The sequence below is a fragment of the Camelus bactrianus genome, chromosome 32, assembly GCF_048773025.1.
Source record: "Camelus bactrianus isolate YW-2024 breed Bactrian camel chromosome 32, ASM4877302v1, whole genome shotgun sequence".
In the NCBI taxonomy this organism is placed as follows: domain Eukaryota; kingdom Metazoa; phylum Chordata; class Mammalia; order Artiodactyla; family Camelidae; genus Camelus; species Camelus bactrianus.
The window spans coordinates 1,835,568-1,857,401 of record NC_133570.1 but is presented as its reverse complement, the minus strand read 5'-3'; the positions used below and the strand labels follow the sequence as shown (position 1 = coordinate 1,857,401).

The 21,834-nt window shown below is 53.5% G+C and overlaps 1 protein-coding gene across 1 annotated transcript; it reads left to right on the top strand.

The window, feature by feature from the left end:
- The first annotated feature begins 3,248 nt into the window (after positions 1 to 3,248).
- On the top strand, positions 3,249 to 6,518 carry FZD10 (frizzled class receptor 10). Its single transcript, XM_010948371.3, has one exon. It carries the CDS (start codon positions 3,649 to 3,651, stop codon positions 5,392 to 5,394), a length of 1,746 nt encoding a protein of 581 aa, XP_010946673.2. The 5' UTR covers positions 3,249 to 3,648; the 3' UTR covers positions 5,395 to 6,518.
- Positions 6,519 to 21,834: the final 15,316 nt, after the last annotated feature.

The following is a 21,834-nucleotide window of genomic DNA, read 5'->3' as shown; positions in this document are numbered from 1 at the left end:
ACTTCTGTTGCTGAAACGTTCAGTATTTTTCACCTTAAACAGCCTACTCTGGGTTTTCTCTAATCTCATTTCAGGAAACCTCGTCCAGGGCTTATAATTTCCACTGACTGTAACATCACAAGGAGAGAGACAACTTTGATTTTTAGCAGTATTGGCGTGGAAGTCTTTTCTGCTTTGGACTTTACTAGAACGAGCTGAAACTCTGCAGCCTCTCGCAATCCCCTTCCATCCAAAAATATTTAGTTCTTGGTAAAATACTGTCTGTCTCCTTAAATATTCCTGTTCAAAAACCTTATACTTTTCTGGGTAAACATTTGCAAGAATCTGAAGGTAATTAATGTTGAAGAGTAGCTCTCCTCTAACATTTTTTAGGTGGTTGGGGGAAAAAATATATATATATATATATATTCCTTGTCCCTGCATGTTATTTGAAATCATGTTTAATGATAAAGTTTCAGGAAAAACCTTTGCTCAAAATTTTAGAGGCCTAATAAGATTTCCATTAATTTAAACATATCACTACTCCCACGACTGCCCCAAATGCTTTCTTTTCCTGCTTTCATCCATGGTTAAATATGTAAATAAAATGTCTAAAGTCATTCTTCAAAGAAGACAAAAGAAAAAAGAGCTGAGGGGAGAGACAGCCATAAAATTCCTCCCAGTTCTCCATCACATTTGCCAGAGGGGGTCCAGTTGCCAGGCAGGGCTGAGCAGCAGGGGACCTCAGCGCTCTTAGAATCACACATCTCAAATCCCACACACAGGAAAAAAAAATAAAATAAAATATCTTTTCAGCTGGAGCCATCAAAAGGCCCTTTTCATTTATTAGTTACAGAGTTATCTTGCAGTTGGTGATTTCTCAGCCCTCATTTTTCTAGCATAATGTCTATTTGTTGGTTTCCCTCTCAGCTGGGCAGAGCGAAGCACTTCTGCAGACATTTTTATAAAAAAAAAAAAAAGAGAGAGAGAAGGCGGCAATCTGGAGTGGTTATAGCTCCAATAATGGGTCTGAACGCGGCTGAATTAAAGCAGCACATAAAAGGCCAATTAGGAGGCGCTCTCTCAAATAGCGCACACCCTGCTCTTGCTGCTGGGCGCCATCCCTCTTACTCGCTGGCATTTTCCTAGTTTCTGCGGGAAAGAAAGGAAAAGAGGGGAAGTGATGCCCAAGGAAGGACCTTGGCAAGGAACATTCTAGAAAAGCCAAGGGATGTCTACTGAATCTTTTTTTTTCACATAAAGGTTTTGAAAACAGCTCACTAGACTTAAAAAAAAAATCCAAAAAAACAGAAACTACCCCCCCCAAAAAATGCCGAACTATCATAAGAGAAAAGGCAGCCTTTTAAAAGCCCCTGGGGGAATATCCCAGCTGAAGGCGGTTCCGGCTGCGCTGGCATCTGCCTGCACCACATTTCCCTCCACTTTCTTCCTCGCCCCAACCTCCTCCACCGTCTCACACCCAGATCCAGGGACCCTGATTCTGGGCCAGGCGCGTCCTAGCCTCCTCTCCTCCTTCGCTGGGTGGGTGGGTGGATGGATGGGTGGGAGGAAGAAGTGGGTACGTGAGTTCTCTCTCAGGGGAAGTGCCCCACTTCCGCCACCGCTCACAGAAGGCGTCCCAGGGGCGAGTGTCTGACAGCAGCTTCCTCCCGGGGCGCTTCCGGGAAATAGCTGGGAAGCCCGCAGCGTCTGCGGCGCCTGCGAAGCCCTGGGAAGGCGGCCAGGCTGAGAGGGCCCAGCACCGATTCCCAGGGACGTCTGTGCACACCGCACACCTCTCCAGTGTTAGCCTCAGAAAGAGAGGCCTCTGCGCGCCGCGCCCGCTCCTCCCGCCCGGGAACGTCCTCCGAGTGCCCCCTCTATGCGTGATCCTGGGAGTTCCAGCAAACCTTTAAAGGATCCTGACCTCGGAAGGCGTCTAAGAGGAGAGAGACCCGGCCGCCTCCTAGGGGTACTGTTTATTGAAGGGTTAATACCGGAAGCCAGGTGAAGCGCGGTGCAAGCTCTTTGGAGGTGAGCCACGGGTGTGGGCGCCCACCGCGCACAGCCGCCACGGGGGGAGGGGGGCGTGGTGTTCCAAGTGACTTTATGACGAACTGGCCCCATCCAAGGGGGGTGATCTAAGGACGCTGAGCCAGGACGCTCCTTCCCCCCTTTTAATGAAAACAGAGAGGCATGGGCGCCTCCCCCTCCCCCGGGCGTTGGGGACCCTCGGGGCAAGCTGACTCAGCGCCCTCCCACCTCCCACCGCCAAGTCCGCAGCATCCCAGGGTCTGTAGCCAAGGAGGGAGCAGGCCCGGCAAATCACTCGCCAAATAATATAAATACCCGACAAGCGAATGACTTCCTATAATAAATAAACTCCGCCGCCTAGAAGAAATCACCAGCCCTGCCTGGCGCGAGGCCCCTCGACTCCGCGGCTTCACCGGGGGCGGGGGGCACTGGCCCACAAACCGAGTCCCCACTTCCCGAGGGGGGGTGGGGGTGGGACCTGAGAGTCCCAGGAAGCTTCCCGCCCCTGCCCCTCCCCGCCTTCTTGGCGGAGACCTCCGAGGAGCGGCCCTGAAATCTGGGTTCCCAGAGCCCCTCCCCACCCCACCCGCCCTCGGCTCTTCCCTTTGAAATTTCAGAGAGCACCCCTCCCCGGGGCCGGAGCCCCGACGCAGGCCTGGTAACTCTGCAGCCTCGGGAAGATGCGGGCAGGTTTACAAGCTAAGGGGCCACTTTATGGCCAAGGCCATAAAACGCAAATCCCACCTCGCTTTGAAAGCGCCCTCCGCCCGGGACCCACCATAAAAAGCAGGGGAGATGCGCCCCCGGCCCCTGCGGCGGACCAGCCCAACCCCCTCCTTCGGCCATTCTCCGAACTCCCGGTAACCCCGGCGCCCTTGGGGGGCCGGGGACGATCCCAGGGGACCCCAGGGACAGGGGGCGCAGGCGGGGAGGCAGCGAGAGGCCAAGTTGGAGGCCGGCGGAGAGGGCGAAGGAGCGGCGGGAGGGACGGACGCGGGAGGGCGGCGGGACGGGGGCCGGGGGCCGGGGGCTGTGGGCCGGGGCGGGCCGCCGGGGGCTCGGCTTTCTCATGCAAAGCGGCGGCGGGGCGGGGCGCGCGGCCAGGGGGCGGGGCCTGTCAGCGCTCTGCTTTTTCCCCCTTTGCCTTTTCGCGAGCCGGCTCAGCTCGGGACCAGACCTCGGAACAGCTGCGGGCCGGGCCGGGCCGGGCCGGGGCCGGCGCGGAGAGGGCGGAGCCGCCGCGAGCCGCAGGCCACCGCCGCGCGCCCGCCCGCCGCGCCGCCCGCCGCGCCGCCCTCCCCAGCCGCGCCGCCGCGCGCTCCCACGAGAGGCCAAAGTTTGCCGCGGCAGTGAGTTGCAGCCGGCGCCGGGCCTCGCGCCGAGAGCTCCGGGCCCCTCTCGCCTCCCGGTATTGTTCGCAAACTTTGCTCCTCTCCTCCGCGGCTCCCCCACCTCGGCGGAGGCCGCGCGCGGAGAGCAGGGCCGGGGAGGCGCTCTGCGCACCGCTGGAGCCGGGCTGGGCGGGCATGGGCGGGGGCCCGAGCAGGGACGAGGAGCCGGGGCCAGCAGCCCGAGCCCGGCAGCGGCGGCGCTGAGGGCAGCGGACCTCCCCGCTAGGGCGCCTCGGACGCCAGCATGCAGCGCCCGGGCCCCCGCCTGTGGCTGGTCCTGCAGGTGATGGGCTCGTGCGCCGCCATCAGCTCCATGGACATGGAGCGTCCGGGCGACGGCAAGTGCCAGCCCATCGAGATCCCGATGTGCAAGGACATCGGCTACAACATGACCCGCATGCCCAACCTGATGGGCCACGAGAACCAGCGCGAGGCCGCCATCCAGCTGCACGAGTTCGCGCCGCTGGTGGAGTACGGCTGCCACGGCCACCTCCGCTTCTTCCTGTGCTCCCTGTACGCGCCCATGTGCACCGAGCAAGTCTCCACCCCCATCCCCGCCTGCCGGGTCATGTGCGAGCAGGCCCGGCTCAAGTGCTCCCCGATCATGGAGCAGTTCAACTTCAAGTGGCCCGACTCCCTGGACTGCAGCAAACTCCCCAACAAGAACGACCCCAATTACCTGTGCATGGAGGCGCCCAACAACGGCTCGGACGAGCCCGCGCGGGGCTCGGGCATGTTCCCGCCGCTCTTCAGGCCGCAGCGGCCCCACAGCGCGCAGGAGCACCAGCTGAAGGACGGGGCGCCGGGGCGCGCGGGCTGCGACAACCCGGGCAAGTTCCACCACGTGGAGAAGAGCGCAGCGTGCGCGCCGCTCTGCACGCCGGGCGTGGACGTCTACTGGAGCCGCGACGACAAGCACTTCGCCGTGGTCTGGCTGGCCGTCTGGTCCGTGCTCTGCTTCTTCTCCAGCGCCTTCACCGTGCTCACCTTCCTCATCGACCCGGCGCGCTTCAGGTACCCCGAGCGCCCCATCATCTTCCTCTCCATGTGCTACTGCGTCTACTCCGTGGGCTACATCATCCGCCTCTTTGCGGGCGCCGAGAGCATCGCCTGCGACCGGGACAGCGGACAGCTCTATGTCATCCAGGAGGGCCTGGAGAGCACGGGCTGCACCCTGGTCTTCCTGGTCCTCTACTACTTCGGAATGGCCAGCTCCCTGTGGTGGGTGATCCTGACGCTCACCTGGTTCCTGGCTGCGGGCAAGAAGTGGGGCCACGAGGCCATTGAGGCCAACAGCAGCTACTTCCACCTGGCGGCCTGGGCCATCCCCGCCGTGAAGACCATCCTGATCCTGGTGATGCGCAGGGTGGCGGGGGACGAGCTGACCGGCGTCTGCTACGTGGGCAGCATGGACGTCAACGCCCTCACCGGCTTCGTCCTCATCCCGCTGGCCTGTTACCTCATCATCGGCACTTCCTTTATTCTCTCGGGCTTTGTGGCCCTTTTCCACATCCGGAGGGTGATGAAGACGGGTGGGGAGAACACGGACAAACTCGAGAAGCTCATGGTGAGGATCGGGGTCTTCTCCGTACTCTACACGGTGCCGGCCACCTGTGTGATTGCCTGCTACTTTTACGAACGCCTCAACGTGGAGTACTGGAAGGTCCTGGCCACGCAGCACGAGTGCAAAATGAACAACCAGACCAAAAACCTGGACTGTCTGATGGCCGCCTCCATCCCCGCGGTGGAGATCTTCATGGTGAAGGTCTTCATGTTGCTGGTGGTGGGCATCACCAGCGGCATGTGGATCTGGACATCCAAGACTCTGCAGTCCTGGCAGAGTGTTTGCAGCCGCAGGTTCAAGAAGAAGAGCCGACGGAAACCGGCCAGCGTGATCACCAACAGCGGGATTTACAAAAAAGCCCAGCATCCTCCCAAAACCCGTCTCGGGAAATACGAAATCCCCGCCCAGCCTCCCACCTGTGTGTGAAGGGGCTTGCGGGGAAGGCAGGGGTGGAAAACTTCCCCGGAGAGGATACAGTGGCGGCCAGAGCCAAAACACGGTGCTTCTCTTCGTTGGTTGCCTGCTTGCTTGTTTTGGTTGTTTGTTTTTTTTTTTAAATAAACGTAAAAAAAAAAAAAAGTCTTTACCCTGAAATTCAGGATGCTGTGATACACTGAAAGTTAAAAAAAAATGTACTTAAAGGTTTTTGCTTTGTTCTGTTTTCCCTGAAGGAGAGCTCTCCAGCTAAGTAGCCTCTTGTGTAACTAATTTGTGGTGAAGTAGTTGATTCAGGCCCCAGAAGAAAACTTTTGTTTAGGACCTTCCATAAATATACATCTGTGTGTTTGAGTTGGCTTTGCTATCCATTTACAAATCAGAGAGGAGATAAGTTCTTTGCAAATTGGAGAGCCTCTGCTCAGCTGCAAAGAGAGAGAGGCAGGCAGATGGGTCCCTTTGCAGCGAGCCAGCCGTCCCAGGGGCCCGCCCTCAGGAAGGCCGCCTGCCAGACAGCAACTTCTGTGCAAACAGGAAGAAAGAGACAGCGTGACAACTCAGCACAGTCCAGTGGACTCGGAGCCACTTAGAACAGACCCCGGCCTCTGGCCTCCACACATGCTCCTTCTCCAAGGTAGACACGTTCCCCCAGGCCTAATGCTGGTGAACGCAAACGGTGTGCAATACATTTCCCACCCCCCTTTCCATGAAAATAAAAAGAGAAACAAGTATTTTGCTGCACATAAAGACAACAAAAGAAATCTCCTAACAAAAGAACTCAGAGACCCAGCCCTCGGAACCTCTTCAGTGTTACAGTTTGTGGCTTTTTAATGGAAACCAAGCCAATACACATTGGAACCGATTTGTGGAAAGGCGAGGGGGGTGGTGAGAGGGGAGAAGGATCATTCAAAGGTGCCCAAAGGGCTTACTGACTCTTTCTATTATTAAACAAATGGTTTCCCTGAATGGCCCCGAGAAGCAGTCTACAAACCCTGAGTTTATCCTCCTTCCCAGGAAATGCCAGGAAAGGGTCACCCTGCTGGTGTCTATTTGTAATATACACTATTTTTCATGCTCCAGTATTTTATTAAAAATAAAGTATGTTCTTTAGTTTGGTGCTGGTCCCTTGTGTGTTGTGAGGGTCCCCTTCTCTGGGCGGGGGGCAGAATAGGGAAAACTTTCTCCCTCTGTTTGCTTTTCAAGCAAATCCCGCCTATGCGTCTCTCTCTACAGATCACTGGTCATCTGTATGAAATGGCAGAGGGGCAGAGATTCCAATGTTGGCAGGATGACCGAATTTCGAGTTGCAGAGGAATTACCTGCAAGACTGGGTGAGGTTGGAAGTTGTCTCTGCCTCTCGGTGGCAGGATGCGAGGACCTGCTTGTAGCCCAGTTCCTCAGGAAGCATCTTGGCTACTGAGCCTGGATACACTCCTGTGCCTGGACAAGCTCTGGGAATCTCTCTGGAGACTGGACCCAGCCAATTAGGAGAATTAAATCAAAGTAGGGTTCAGGTGACCTATTGAGGTCAAATGGTACCCAGATAGAACTGCAGACTACCGGTCCAAAGTGTGCTGGCTTTGCAGCAACTCCTGGACGTATTTACAAAACAGACTGTAGGTCTGGACGAAATAAAAATGTCTGTTGAGGAAGGTGGCGGGCGGTGGGGGCGTCGCGTCATTAGGAGGAGAAGTTAATCAGCTTTGCACTTCACTGCACTTGACTTTTCTCCTGCGTCTGCCGTCGCAGTGGTACAGCTGTGAAGGCTTGAGGAGGTAGGCCCGGGTTCAGCGGGTCGGAGGCACAGAGGGATCCAAGGGCACAGTCTGGTTCTGCTGCCGTGGGAATCAGATGGACCAGCTCGGGCCATCCATGAATCACGCTGATGCCAAACTGCAACCCGAACAAGGGCGCTCTTAATTTTGAGCATTTATTCCGCACTCACTAATGATACGCAGAAGCCTGCAGGTAGGGCGGCCTGCTTCCTAGAGATGGTGTCGAGGAGCCAGGCCTGACGACCCAGACCCTCCCTGCGTTGGCAGCGTGAGAACTGGGCACTGGTGCAGGTCGTCTTCTGAGGGGAAAGGGGTGGGATCCCCAGGCGGGGAGCTTGGGTGGCTTAGCACCAAGTTCCAGAAACACCAACCAGGCAGGCCAAGTAAGTAGAAGAAGCATCCAGAATAGCCTTCAGTGCATTAAAAAGGGGGAGAAAAGTTTAAAAAATGCCCCCAAATAACAACCTATTTGTTGGTTGTTCCCGCCCAGCCCCTGGAAAAGACTGTCGAGGTATTCACGTGCGTGTGCACGTACGCATGTAATGTTCCCTTTTTGTAACTCTTAGAAAAAACAACAATGATGTGTTTGAAACAGAGCTTGGAAAAGTCGAGAAAGGTAACTGTCAGGGCACCGCTGTGGGTGTCTGAGGTGGGTGCCAGCCCAAAACACTCAGTTCCGAAGTCACTGGGCCCGTCAGCGGTGTTGGGTCTGCTCGTGTTCGGTGCGGAGGCTTCAGACGGTGGTCCCGAGGAACCCGAGTTTAGGGGCACACGTGAGAGCCTTTGCTATGGGTGGGGATGGGTTTCAGTGTGGCTCCACCCCCAAAACTACAGCGGCCTCGTTTACAAAGGTCAGTGGAATTCGTCCTGTGGCTGGGCCTGCTCCACCAGGGCGTCTGGTCTCCTAAGTGGTAGCGGCAGAGATTCCTAAGTACACTGCACTCTCTCTGGGACAAAGCTGACTCCGGGTCACCTACGACAGGTGAGTTGCAGGAGCAGCCTGTAGACCTACAAGGTAGAAGGCGGCCACAGCTGCCCGCCCGCTCCGGAATGCTCTGGCTCAAGGCAGGATTCATTCCTAAGGCATGGCTGACTGTCTCAGCGTGGAGGTTTCTCAGCATCGCGGAGGCCACGGCCTTAGCTCCAGAAGCACGGGAACCTGTATTGGGTGGCAGGTCTGAGTAGTGAGGTTGTAGTCAGAGGAAGCTCAAAGAAGGTGATTAGCCAAGGTCACGCTGCTGTCCATTGCCCTTCCTTCCTTCCTTCCTTCCTTCCTTCCCTCCCTCTATCCTTCCTTCCTTCCACCCCTCCTTCCCTCCTTCCTTCCTTTATTCAGCCAGCAGCCAGCTACTCACCACCTACTGTAAGCCAGGGCTGGGGAAATGGAGAAGCAGCACCCAGCCCTTGGCTTCGAGAAGGTCGCAGCCTGGTACAGGAGACCTGCGCAGGTGTACCGGGGGCTTGGCCATGACACAGCTTCTGTGCACTTCTATTCTGAGTCAGGGAGGCATCCCAAAGGTGGCTCAGAATTCCCAGAAGGCGGAAGATTCAACACGTGTAATTTTGCGGCGTGGTGAGGTTGCAGGGACGTGGTGATGGCTGGGTCAGGAGTTACAGACAGGGGACAGGAAACTCCACGAAGACCCCCGACCGTGCCCGGCTTCCAGCAGGCCACCTTGGAGTCGCAATGACATTGACAACAATTAAAACAGTAACAGTCATAGTTGTGGGGAGCCCTTCAGAGCACTTCCTGGGTGCTGAGTGCTGGACAGATTTAATTCTCACGACAATCCATTCAGGTAGGTGCCCCTGTCAGCCCCACTTTATAAGACCCTGAGGCACAGAGAGGTTACATAAACTCCCAGCGTCACACAGCAGGTAATCAGAGGTGGGCTAGGAGCCCGGCAGTCTGATGACAGCTTCTGGCCCAGCGTTGAATGAGTGAGTGAGTGAGTGAGTGAGAGCTAAGCATTTTAGACCAGCTAGCATGTGAAGCACTTGCCACATGTTCATTCAATTGTCTAACCAGTTGGGTGGTGCTAGTGTCAACCCTCGGATGACAGATGAGGACATTAGAGCACAGAGACGTCAAGCCACTTGCCGAAGGCCACAGGGGTCCGTAGTCCGGAATGTGAACCCCGGCCGTGCGGCTCCGAGCCTGTCGGTCTGCCCGCCAGGTCCCCCTCCCTGTCTCGGCGGTTCTGAGGACTTGGCGTGGATGAAATCATCTCATCCCCACAGCAGGACGCCATGCCTTTGCTCCAAGCAAAAGACGCACAAGAGCATGTTGGCAAAGTGCAAAGCTCCGCTTCAGCGTGGGCGAGCAGGAGCGGGGAGCGTGTGACACGCCGTCCTTCTGCAGCAGCCCGGAGAATGAGCTGAGGATGGGGCCGAGGGGGTGAGAACGCAGGGGCGACCGAGAGGCCCCCCGAAGGTCGAGGCAGCGGGTTGACTTCATGTCGAGAGGGAGTGAGAGGGACTGGACGGTCAGGGGGGACCACACGGGCTGGGGGACCCGGGAGGAAATAGACGAGGAGGGAGGCGGAGCCGAGGGGGTTGGTGGAGTGTAGGCAGTTTGTGTTTGGGGGTCCCTGATTCCTCCTGGTGGTCGAGGTCAGTCTGCAGGCTGTGACGGGGGCCATGGGGGGGCGGGCGCACAGGTGGGTGTCTGGAAGTGGTCACGGCTGGAGAACTGGTCGGTGCGTTGGGTGGGGGCCTCCGAGGAGGTGCAGAGGGCACCTTGACTGAGCGCTCACTCAGCCACTCGGGTGCCTCAGTTTTATTGTGAAAGGACTAAAGGAGATCACGTTGCTGGGCTCATCCAGAGCCAAAATCTGTGACCCAGACAAAGACAAGGGGGAAGTCAGGAGGGTGAGGGCCGGAGACCCCTCTCTCTCCCCGCCCCTGCCCAGGGCACACAACTCTGTCTCCTTAGCTTAGCCCTTGGGCCACCCAGGCAAAGTGAGCCCGGGCCCCACAGGTGGGCGTCCGTTAATTCTCTCACCTACAGAGAGGCTGCTTCAAGGCCGAAAACCAGAAAACAAAAAAATTGAGATGTATTCTCGAGGCAACAGATTTTATCCCGAATCCCACATTCTTTTCTTAAAAAGGAGAGCGAGAAAGACGGGAAAGAACAGCAGATGGGAGCGCAGACTGGCATCCCACACGTGAAGGACGGGGAGCTGGGACGCCGCGCACAGGGCTGAGCACATCTCGTCCCCACGATGCTCGGGGGCCGGTCTGGCCCGGGCCCCTGGGCGTTGCTTTGTCTTGGGCAGGCTGCTGCACATTTATTCCATCCTCCATCTCTTCGTCTGCCGAACGGGGGTGATAGTGGCGCCCCTCACTGGGCTGTCGCTCCCTAGGTGCCCGACTGTTTTAATAGCGCTGTACGGATTAATCTGTCTGTTCCTCACCACCGCCTAGGGGACAGGAGCTGAAGTGAAACCATACGTGGAAAGCTCTTTGCAGGCTGTGGGCACTGAGCTAGGCTTAATAGATGCGAGCTACTATTATGTTTTTTGCCCCTCCCCCAGAAAATTCAACCCAGCATGCTAATGAGTAATGATCTTTAAAGAGAATGAGGTTTTTTTTTTTTTTTCCTTAGAGAAACACTTTTTCCAATACCGTGTTCAGTTTCCACAGGATACCCGCTGATCTGTCAAGTTTAAAAGGCAGGCCCAGTGCCTCTACTGCGGTGGAAAATATTCTCTGTCTTTCTCTTTGAACACAATCACATCACAGCCTCCTTCCCGGGGAACCAGACCTCATGCGCAGACACCTCTGTACGCAAATGGACAAAGATGGCTGTAATATGGAGATGGACGGAAAGGGCCAGCCTTCAGGGAAGCTCTCTGAACATGCTCCGGCGACATAGTGTGGGGTATTTTTTAATGTTTTATTAAGAGTGTGAAGGCCAAGCTGGAGGGAGGAGGGACGGAGACGCTTTTGAAATCTGCAAAGAATCAGTTTCAGTGGCAGAGGTGAGCGGCCGTCGTCGGGGACTTCAACAGTCCCACCCCTGCGAAGATGACGCTGTTAGATCTTCACAATGGCCGCGGCCCAGTCGGACTTTTCCAAAGTCACCGAGTTTCGCTTTGTTATCATGACATTTTTTTTTTTTTGGTACCAGGCTCGCATCCGGGGGGGCTTCAGTCTATAGGAAGGGATTCACAACATCCCCGCTTGGAACATACCCACCCCCATCCCACCCAAAGGAGCTTTTGCAGTCAGGGGCTTCGCGGGTTGCTGTGAGGATGGGAGCGGATGCTCTTGGGGGGTCTCTCACAACAGATGTCCTCAAAGGGGGCACTTTGTCCCATTTTCTGGACTATTTGCACTAAAAAAAAAAAAAAAGGAAAAAAACCCTTAAAGACTTATCCTAACAATGTTTTAGTATTTTAGGCAGAACTACAAAGTCATCAACCCTGACAGACAATAAATCAGCGTCCGCTTTAAAAGGTGGGAGACGGCGGTGGCGAGGTGGAGGTGCCGGCTTTGATCAGCAGTGACAAGCACTGGGGTTGGGGCCGCCCTCCTGCCTCACTCACCCCAGGGCAGAGTAGCACCTGTGTACCTTCCGGGGCCGCCCCTCTCATAAAACACTTGCATTTTGTTGGCTTTGAGTAGAAGTCTTCATCTGCAAGCTGCTTTTGCTCCTGCGGCTCATCTGAAGCCACGTTCCCGAAGCCGAGTCAGCATCATGCAGATTTCACCGGGTTCCAGGCTCAGGGCAGGAGGCTTCCATTTGCACTGAATTCAGAAATAGTTTAGGCTGGTTGGAATATTGTTTTTTTTTTTTTTTTATTCCTTAACAGGACTTCAAGGATTCAGAAAATAAAATCCACGCATGGCATAGAGTAAAGGGAACATGAGAGAGATTATGAGGAAGTTGTGATTCTAATTTGCTGTAATGGTGACACAGGTCTACAGAGACCAAAAAGAAACAATATGAAGGATTGAGAAAGGTCAGTTATAAAATTTGCCATTCTTTGCTGGGTGTCCTGATTACAACCATTTTTTTTTCCAATCAATAAAACCCGTTATGCAGCCATGTGCAGAGTACCAAGTCACACTGGGTAAACAGAGGGTATTAGAGAGAAAAAACGGAGAGAGGAAGAGATAGCAAACAAAGTTAGATGTATTGTTTCTATTTTCAACCCACCTCTCCCCCTCTAAAGGGTTTATACTTGCCAAGGCAGGATGTCCCCACAATTCCCAGGGGATGACCCAAAATTATTAAATTAGGTAAAACAATCCCACTGGATTACGGGTGTGCCTGTCACTCACGCCAGTCAGTGAGATGTAAGGTATATTCTCCTGGTGGGATAGGAGAATAGGACTGTGCAGATGGGGGTTCAGGGAAGACTCAAGGAAAGATTTTCCTTCATGATAAAAAGCCAGATGTCGACGAAGCCTGTTGTTTCCCCGCACAGAATGTGGAGTGTGAAAGTTGTATGTGGAGCTGTTGCAACCATCTTGTGACCACGAGGCAGTAAACTCGCTAGTAAAGCCAACACTCCCAGGATGGCAGGTGCAAAACAAGAAAGAGCCACTTTTGTGACGACTTCACTGAGCTACTCCACCTCCAGGCTTCTTCTTATTCCAGGTAATTAACAGCCTATGTTTGCTGGGTGTCAGCAAGTTTGGTCTTACGCGACTTGTAGGAAAATATATTTCATAGAACCAACTAGTCTAGCGCATCTCAAACCTTCACATGCATACAAATCACCTGGAGCTCTCACTCAGCGGCAGATCTTGATTCAATAGGCCTGGGCGGGACCTGAAATTCTGCATTCGTAACAAGCTCCCAGGTGAGGCAGGTGCTGCTGACTCTCCTGGCCCTACCATGACCTCCGAATGGCTACCTTCTGAAGTCTGTTATTCCTGACTAATACATGGACCCATCTTGGGTACCACCACCTGGGTGTCCTGTCCTGGACTAGCCCTCAATTTTCAGACATGTCATATCGAGTTAAATCCTGCTTCCTTATGATCAGTTCCTGTTCTCTCTGCTTTTACCAGCTGGTCCTCCTGTAACACATCAGATTCATTTTCCATATGAAAACACCTTGCATCTTCGAGGCTGGGTATTCCGTGCACCCTGCCCCTATTTTGATTCTGAGAACTGTTGCCTGAGTTGGTTACCCTCTGCTGACTGTCCACAGAGCATGTTTACCTTGGTCTAAATTCTTGCTAAGGAAGGTGCCCACAGGTGGATACCATTCTCCAGGAATGGTCTAACAAGGACGTCACGGTGTGGGACACGTTAGAGGCCCACAGCAAACCTTATACATCATAGTGGGACACTAGAAGCATTTTTATTAAAGATGGAACAGAGCAAGGCTGTTAAGTCTGATTCTGCATGAACCTGGCCGTGCTACACGATGCAGTAAGACAAAAAGAAGCGAGAGAAGGTAAAACCATCAGCAAATGTCATTATTTGCAGCTGATGCAATGGAAAGGAGAATTACCCAAAAAAAGCAATTGATGAGAGTCAAATAGAACTGATCAGGGCACCTGGACAAAACAAATCTACAAAAATCTATAGCTTCCCTATGTCTTAGCAATAACCAGTTAAAAATATAGAGAAAATAAAAAACCACCCTTGCAATACCTTCAAAAAGCATAGGTAAACTGCTTAGAAATAAAGTTCAGAATGTGCAAGCCCTTTGGAAGAAAACGTTGCTACGTTACTAAAAAGCATAAATAATTGAAAAAAATTAAACCATGTACCTGGTAATATGTCAATGTCCCCCAAATTAATTCCTAAATGCAATGCAATTCCAGTTTTTAAATCTGTATTTTTGGGGAACTCTACAAAACGATATTAAATCCGTCATACTTGAGCAAATACCCAACGGGGGAAAACCCTGTAAGAGGGGTGGGAAAAAGGCATAATCTATCAGATAGTAAAGTGCACGATAAATCTACAGTAACCGAAACAGCACAGGGATAAACGTTAAAACAGACAAATTAATGGGACAAAATCTAATGTCCAGAAAGAACTGCCGATGAACTTGGAGCTGTATCTCAAACAAATGGGACAGAACGGATTATTGCACCACTGGTGTTGCGGCTTGGTTTAGATTGGGGGAACCTTTTCTATTACAGTGTCTGTCTCACGCCTTTTATCAAAATGCATTTGGATTGTTAAAAGATTTACATGTAAAAGTAATACTACCACCCAGGGAAAAACGTTCTCTAAACTCTTCATTCGGCAGAAAGAAAAGGTTGGTGAATACTTGCCATAAACTTACCAAGAAAGAGTCTTGTTAGTATGACGTCGAAGACAAAACTATTTTTTAAAATCATGGTTACGAGGGGTTAAAGTGGGTGGGAAGGGGTAAATGGGGAACTTGAAATGTGCACCTGTTGAGGGAGGGATGGAAATGTTCGCTGTCTTGAGCGTGGGGGTGGTTTCATGGGTGTGCACATCTATCAAAATTCATCAAAGTGTGCATCTGAAATACGTGTAGTTTACTGTACAGGAATCATTCCATAATAAAGGCGTTAAAAAATTGTGATTTGACTACATAAAAATTAAAAAATTCTGCATGGCAAAAAAATAAGTTAATAAACATTTTAAAAACGCACAATCTCCATCAGCAAAATTAAAAGGCAAAAATGGTTGTTTCCCGCTGGGTCTGTGCACGGGCAAGTCACACAGAAGAAATACTAACCAGCCATGAACCCGTGGAAAGAATGTAACCTCACTCATGGTAATCAAAGGGTACTTGTGTCAAAACATGATTATTTTTGCCTGATAGATCGATACTTTTTTTCGCCTCCCTGAGGCTGTTAATACCTAGATTTGGCTTGGGTGGGGAGCAGTGGGCCCCCCATATCACACCGGTGGGGAGGTAACTAGACATCCTCGCTAAAGCACAAATGCAGTGGGTCCCCAACATCTTTACTATATATATACCCCCTCTGACCCAACAATTCAACTTCCATTAAATGTGTTGAAAGTTGAGAACAACCTACATGTGCACCGGCTGGCTGACTGTTCGGTTACAGCAGGTCCTTAGGATCTTACGTAGTTGTTAAAGTAATTACGTAGAGCCGTGTTATGAACATGGGCATGGCCAGCCGTGTCACTCAGCCCGCTGCCATCAGCCGGGAGGGGCCAGGACAACCCTCCGGGTGTGCGCGTCTGGCGTGCCTTCCGATTGGCCCATGTCGGCGCCACGTGGGCTGTTGAACATTTTGCATATTAACCCTGTTGTCCGTTGGCAAAGCAAGTTATGGGACACGTTCTGCGCAGGGACAGTTCACTTCCTGTAAAGGGTGCGTCCATACCTGGAAAGGCGTGAGATGTCCGCAGTGGTTATCCATGCCTGGCACGATTTCTGGGTAATCTTTACCTTCTCCTTTGTAGCTTCTCAATTTCAGTTTTTGGCAATAAACATGTATTACGCAGATAGAAGATTTTTAGGTAGGTAGGTAGGTAGGTAGGCAGGCAGGCAATGTAGATGGGTGGGTTAGACAGAGCCTGCATTCTGAGACGGGGCGCAGAGGCTGCCCGGGCACACCGCGCACCGTGTTCCACCTGACGGGGAAGCGGCAGGGACCACACAGGTCCAAGGACCAGGAGCTGAGTCTCCGCCTCTCAGTAGGAGGAGGGCAGGGACCCTGTGGCCATCTTGACCGCACCGGGAGACAGGGCACCAGCCACATTCTCAAAGAAACAGCCCCCTCCCACCTCCTGCCGTGGACTCCCCCGTCTTCTTTCCACGTCCTAAATTGCAACCCAAGTCGTCTCTAGGCGGAAGGGTTCCCTCCTTCCTGTCCGCCTTCGGCTGGCCCTATCTTTTGTGGGGTGCTGACTTTTAACCAAAGGTTTTGTCCTTGAATGAGGCTGCAAAGGAGTGATGCTGTCAAGCGTGCTGACAGATCTGGGGCCACTGAGGACTCCGGGTCTGGTCACCAGGCCGCTGAGGGACATTTTTTGTGGGCTGAATTTGTTTACTTCTGGAAGAAAAAAAAAAACTCTGGCTTCCTGTTCCTAAGGGGGAACAGGTTTAAAAGGCTTCATAAAAAAGGGCCTCTAGTCCCTGAACATCAAATGCCTCTTAGAGGGCAGTGCTTGATGAGTTAAGTGTAAAGGAATCAGCAACATAAGGGTTGAATTTCCTTGCAGATACACAGAGGTTATAAATTAAGGGGGGAAGAATCATGTCAAAACACGTTCTGGCATTTTGCCCGACCTGAAAACATTTGAAAATTGATTTTGAGATGGTGGAGGTACCGGAGTCCTAGCTCAGGACATCCTGGTTTGTAAGATTTATTTATTTTTACATAAAATGGCAGAGGAATTGCAGACAGAGGGGGCGGTTCTAATTTTAGTCACCAAGTCTTTTTTGTTGCTGTTTTCTTTTTTCCCCTTCCTGAAAGATGGTCCTGGATGGGGACGCTAAGCGTTCTTGATTTGTGTTGGTTTTAATTGAGATTTCAAAGAAAGGACCGTTGCTTTTATGGCTTTCAGTGTGTTTCTTATTTAGATCAAGACTCCAGGAAGTAGAAAGCTCATTAAACTCAGGGCTGTATCAGAGAATGACTACGTGGCCTTGCTTTCACCTGCTGTTGGGAGATTTGCGCCTTCATATTTGCTTGCGAGTGGACATCCTCCCGCTTGGCTTAGGAGCAGAGAAGCAGAAGCCACAAGATTGAGAGGGTATCCGAACGTAAAAATAGGGGTGTGGGGATTTCTGCTGAAGACAATATTCCTGGGAAATAGTTAATGACTTGGGACTGCAAAGACACAAACACGCTATTTTTTTTCTTAAACTTTAAAAATCTCACTGTTATTAAAAATGGATACTCTCGGGGGCGGGGCAAGGTACAGCTCAGTGGCAGAGCCCGCGCTTAGCATGCAGGAGGTCCTGGGTTCAATCCCTAGTCCCTCCATTAAAAAATAAATAAATAAACCAAATTACTTCCCTGCCCCTGGACACCCAAAAATGGATACTCTCATGCTGTTAAAAATGCAGTTTGAAGCATGTCCCCCTCCAGCCTGCTTACATAATTTCTTGGGTCATTTAAGAAGGGTGATGGGCTCCGAGCAGACTGAGAGCCACGTCAGGACGCCGAGGGGTCCGCACCGAGGCGTTCGTCTCCCTCCCGTCTTGGAAAAACAAAATTGGTAGCAGGAATGTTTTCCTAAGCACCTCCGCCTGCTAATTATGTCACGCCTGCAGCTCCGCTCAGCAGACACTGGAAAGACTGGTCACCGGGACCTGAAAAACCGCATAGACTTGTCCTTCCAAACCATCTTCGGCCAAGGTGCCAGCCGGCAAGATGCTCACAGTTCTGAGAGCTAGCTTTTCTTTTCTTTTTCTTTTTCTTTTTTTTTTTTTTTTTTTGCCTTGTGGCTTAATATTTCAGAGATAGTTTTGTTTTGTTTATGTATTTATGTATGTACTTATTTATTTATTTATATTGAAGTAGAGTCGGTTTACAACGCTGCGTTAGTTTCTGGTGTACAGCACAGTGATTCAGTTACACCCACATATATATATATTCCTTTTCCTATTCTTTTCCGTTATAGGCTATTACAGGGTTTTGAATATAGTTCCCCGTGCTCTACAGTAGGTCCTTGTTGTTTATCTATTTTATATGTAGTAGTGTGTGTCTGCAAATCCTGAATTCATAATTTATCCTTCCACGCCTACTCCTTCCCTGCTGGTAACCATCAGTTTGTTGTCTTTGTCTGTGAGTCTGTTTCTGTTTCATAAATAAGTTCATTTCTGTCATTTTTTAAAGATTCCACACATAAGTGGTATCACACAGTTTTTGTCTTTGTCTGACTTACTCCACTCAGTGTGACAATCTCCAGGTCCATCCATGTTGCTGCAAATGGCATTATTTCGTTCTTCTTTATGGCTGAGTAGTATTCCACTGTGTGTGTACCACATCTTTATCCACTCATCTGTTGATGGACATTTACTCAGAGGGATGTCTGGTGAGGGTGACGTGGGGGCACAGATGTAATGACAATTGCAGTTGAGTTCCTTGAAATGACAGGCAATTATTTAGCACCAGCTGGATGCCTTTGCCTATGCTCAGTGCTATAGATATAAGAATGGACAGAACCACAGACAATACTTACACCCATCGCTGACTCTATTTGAGGTGTTTGATAGGATCCAAGTCCCTCCAGGGGCCCCCACTCTCTGCTGCTCATCCCTTTGCCTCTTTGAATCCACTCTTCTCCCTCTCTGCTCCCTGAGAGGCCGACCCATACTCTGTCTTCCAAGGCTCCTTGACCTCTCGTTTTGGTCATTTGGGGCCAATGGGAGGCCCCACGGGGAGATCGGAGGGAGGGAGAGGAGTGTGCCCAGGGTTCAGGGCGCTTCCTCCGCCCTGGGGCTCCAGCCCTCCGGGTCCTGCCAGTGGGGAGAGTCGACTCCCCGTAGCCCCATTCCTGTCCAGCTGCGGCTTCTCTTCCAAGTCTCCATCCATCGCAGGCTCCCTTGCTCCCCCTCCCCTGCCCCACCCGACCAGAGGCATCATGACACCCCACTTGGCGGTTGTCTCCTGGCCCCACCATCCACTTTCAGCCCCTCTGAGTGCACCTCGATCGAGAGTCCGTCCTGTGAACTCTGCCCAGGAAAACGCTCTCGGTCAGCTCGGGCTGCTGTAATGAAATGTCATAGATCGGTGGCTCCAACAACAGACATCTTTTCTCATGGTGCTGGAGGCTGGACGTCCAAGATCAAGGTGCCGGCAGGTTCGGTTGCTGGTGAGGACCTCTTCCTGGTTTGCAGACAGCCGCCTCCTTGCTGTGTCCTCACACAGCCTCTCCTCGGTGTGTGCAGAGACCTCTCTGTTTCCTCCCCTCAATAGGGCACTAACCCCGTCGTGAGGGCCCCACCCTCATGCCCTCACCTCAGCTGGATCCCCCCCCCAAAGGGCCTGCCCCCAAATGCCACCACACTGGGGACTGAGGCTTTACATGTGTGCCTCGGGGGGCACAAACATCCCACTTGTCATATCCTCTGTGTGACATCCGTTTTCCACAGAAGGCCTGACAGACAAGCCTTCTCCTTGCCATATAAGGATTTAATTCATTCCAGTGTTCACTGACTACCTATCGGTGGCTCGGTGTGGGAGAAAAAGACAAGGCTTACAACCGCAGGTGTATTAGAGCTCATAAAGTGTCCGATAAACACGCTCTCCTTCCGTTCCCGCAGAAATACCGTGTTATTCCCATTTTACAGGAGGGGAAGATGAGGATTCAAGCAAAGAAGGAGAAGGAAAGGACACGTGGAACAGAGCAGTTACCGGCCCCCCGGTAACACCCAGCGCGGGTTCGAATCGGCTCAGTCAGTAGCAGACTTTTGGGACGAGACAGCAGTGCACAGGAGGGGACAGTGAGTGGCGAGGGCCGGGCGCTCTTCCGAGAACTCAAGAGAGATGGAGTGTTAAGCTCAGGCCGCAAGCGGATCCGCCAGGTCGTGTCCCAAATATAGCCCGGCAGCCAGCTGCAGCGGGCTGCTCCTGTTTTGCAACCTGGTCGTTCCCAGGCTTTCGCCCTGGAGGTGGAGACGGTGCTCCTAGCAGGGGGCCGGCCTTTCTCCTGGTGCGTCTCCTGCCAGAGGCGTCTGCCGCCGTCCACGCCTGCCCCGGAGAGCCTCGGGGTGTGAGCGCGGAGGCCGGCCCCCCGCCCCCCCCCCCCCCCGGCTCTGCAGCGCAGAGCGCCACCCGGGCATTCCGGAGCAACGCCGCTCGCCTGGCAGCCCTTCTCCCCGTCTCACCTGTTGGCGGAGCTGGCCCACCTCCTGGGACTCCTGGGCGCCCTGATTCGGCCCTGCTTGCCTCCCTTCCCGCCTCACCTGTAGGTTGGTTTTTCTTTAAATCGTTATTAAGGTGGAATTCACAGAACAAGATGAAGCCTTCGAAGTGTACACGTCAGGGGCGTTCGGGACCCTCACAGTGCTCTACAGCCATCACCACTGCCAGGCTCTAAAACATCTCCTTCCCCACCAAGGAAGGCCCGGCTCCAGTGGGCAGCCACCCGCCCTCCTCCCCCAGCCCCTGGCGACCACACCTCCGTCCTGTCTCCCTGGGGCAGTCACGCCCCGACAGTCCACGCACGCGGGTCATACAACATGTGGCCCTGGTGTCTGGCCTCCTTCACTTAGCCTGACGTGTTCAAGTCTGTTCTCTTGCTGTTCAGGAGGCCAGAAGTTTGAGACCAAGGTGTGGGGGGCAGAGCCAGGACGTACCAGGGCAAAGAGGACGTGCTCGGAGGCCCGCCACCCTGGACGCCATCTCTCTGGCTCCTGGTGCCACAGGTCCTCTGGGAGCTGAGTGTGGAGTCTGTCGCATCATCTCAAACACAGCAGTCAACGGGGTCCCGGGGCTTCAGGGTTTAGGCTCTTTGAGGGCAGGGCCTGGACCGCCATGTGCGGCCTGAATGACTGTCTAGTTAATCACGTGACTGCATCTTCTGGACAGATCGCACTGGGCCCTGCCGGCCTGGACCCACTGGGGCGTCTGCACTCTGCCGGGGATGGGCCAAAGGGGGGACGGCACCTGCTGTCCACCCCTCCACCCTCCCTTTTCTCTGAGCACAGGGAGCAACCTGGCTGGTTGAAGGCGTGTAACACTTGACGGTGAATTACTCCGGAACTGGCGACGCACAGCCGTTTCTCCAGTGGCGTCGTCTTCGAAGGGACTGCATCCTGGACCCCAGAAGAAGTGCAGCAGACAGAGCCAGGCTCTCCCCCCGCCCACCCCCACCTCCACCCACCCCGCATGCTGGCTCAGGCGTTTGGGGGCAAGCAGGCAGAAGCAACTGCCCCTGGGCCTGGAATGAAACGCAGGCTTCAAAAGCTTCAACAGCTGTTTGCTGGAACTTGGCGGCCCAACACCCACCCCCCCGCCCCCAGCACTTGTCCAGGGTCGCCCTGGCCAATGCCTGGCACGCCAGCAACCAGGCAAAGGCTGGTGGACATCCGACCACCCTGCGTCCAGGAAACCGGGGACAGTGACTTTCAGTTACTTGTCATGACTTTTAAAACCCCCTCCACGTGCGACTCCCAGGATGTGAATTTCACCGTCCTCTCGTCTCCTGGAGTTTCCTCCCCGAACCCACTTCCTCAGCCGCTGGGGTTGTATCGCGCAGGTTTCCTGACACCAAGCAACAGAAACCGACGTCGACAAAACGGGAGTCGAGGGGGAAGGCAAGTCAGTAGGAGGGCGAGTCCAGCCTTGGGAACCAGATACAGTCTTGTCCCCACGCTCTGCGCGGCCGCGGCTAACAGCCGTCTCCAGCTGTCCCCGGCTCCTTGTGCCGCTTGCCCAAGAGTCCCAGGGGAGCCCACCCCGCTGGCCAAGCCTACGTGGGATGCCATCCCCAGGCTGAGTCAGACCAGAGAAGAGAGGGAGCTCCTCGGGCTCCTGCAGAGGGAAGCAGGTCTTAGGAAGAGAGGGCTGGACGGCGGTCAGCCCCCCCCCCACCCCGCCAGAGGGCACGCAGCAGCAGCGTGACACCGCAGGCCCTGGGACACACTCAGGAAGGTAGTCAGCGGGGGGTACTGGCCCTATCTGGGCTGGGGTGGCATTTTCCCCTCTTGGTGATGCCAGGCTCCGTCCAGAAGCCCTGTGTGGCCCGTGCATCTGTAGGTGTTCCCCCTCCCCCGCGCCCCTC

Coding starts and splice junctions, on each gene's coding strand:
- FZD10 (XM_010948371.3), top strand. CDS start 3,649: ATGCAGCGCCCGGGCCCCCGCCTGTGGCTGGTCCTGCAGGTGATGGGC.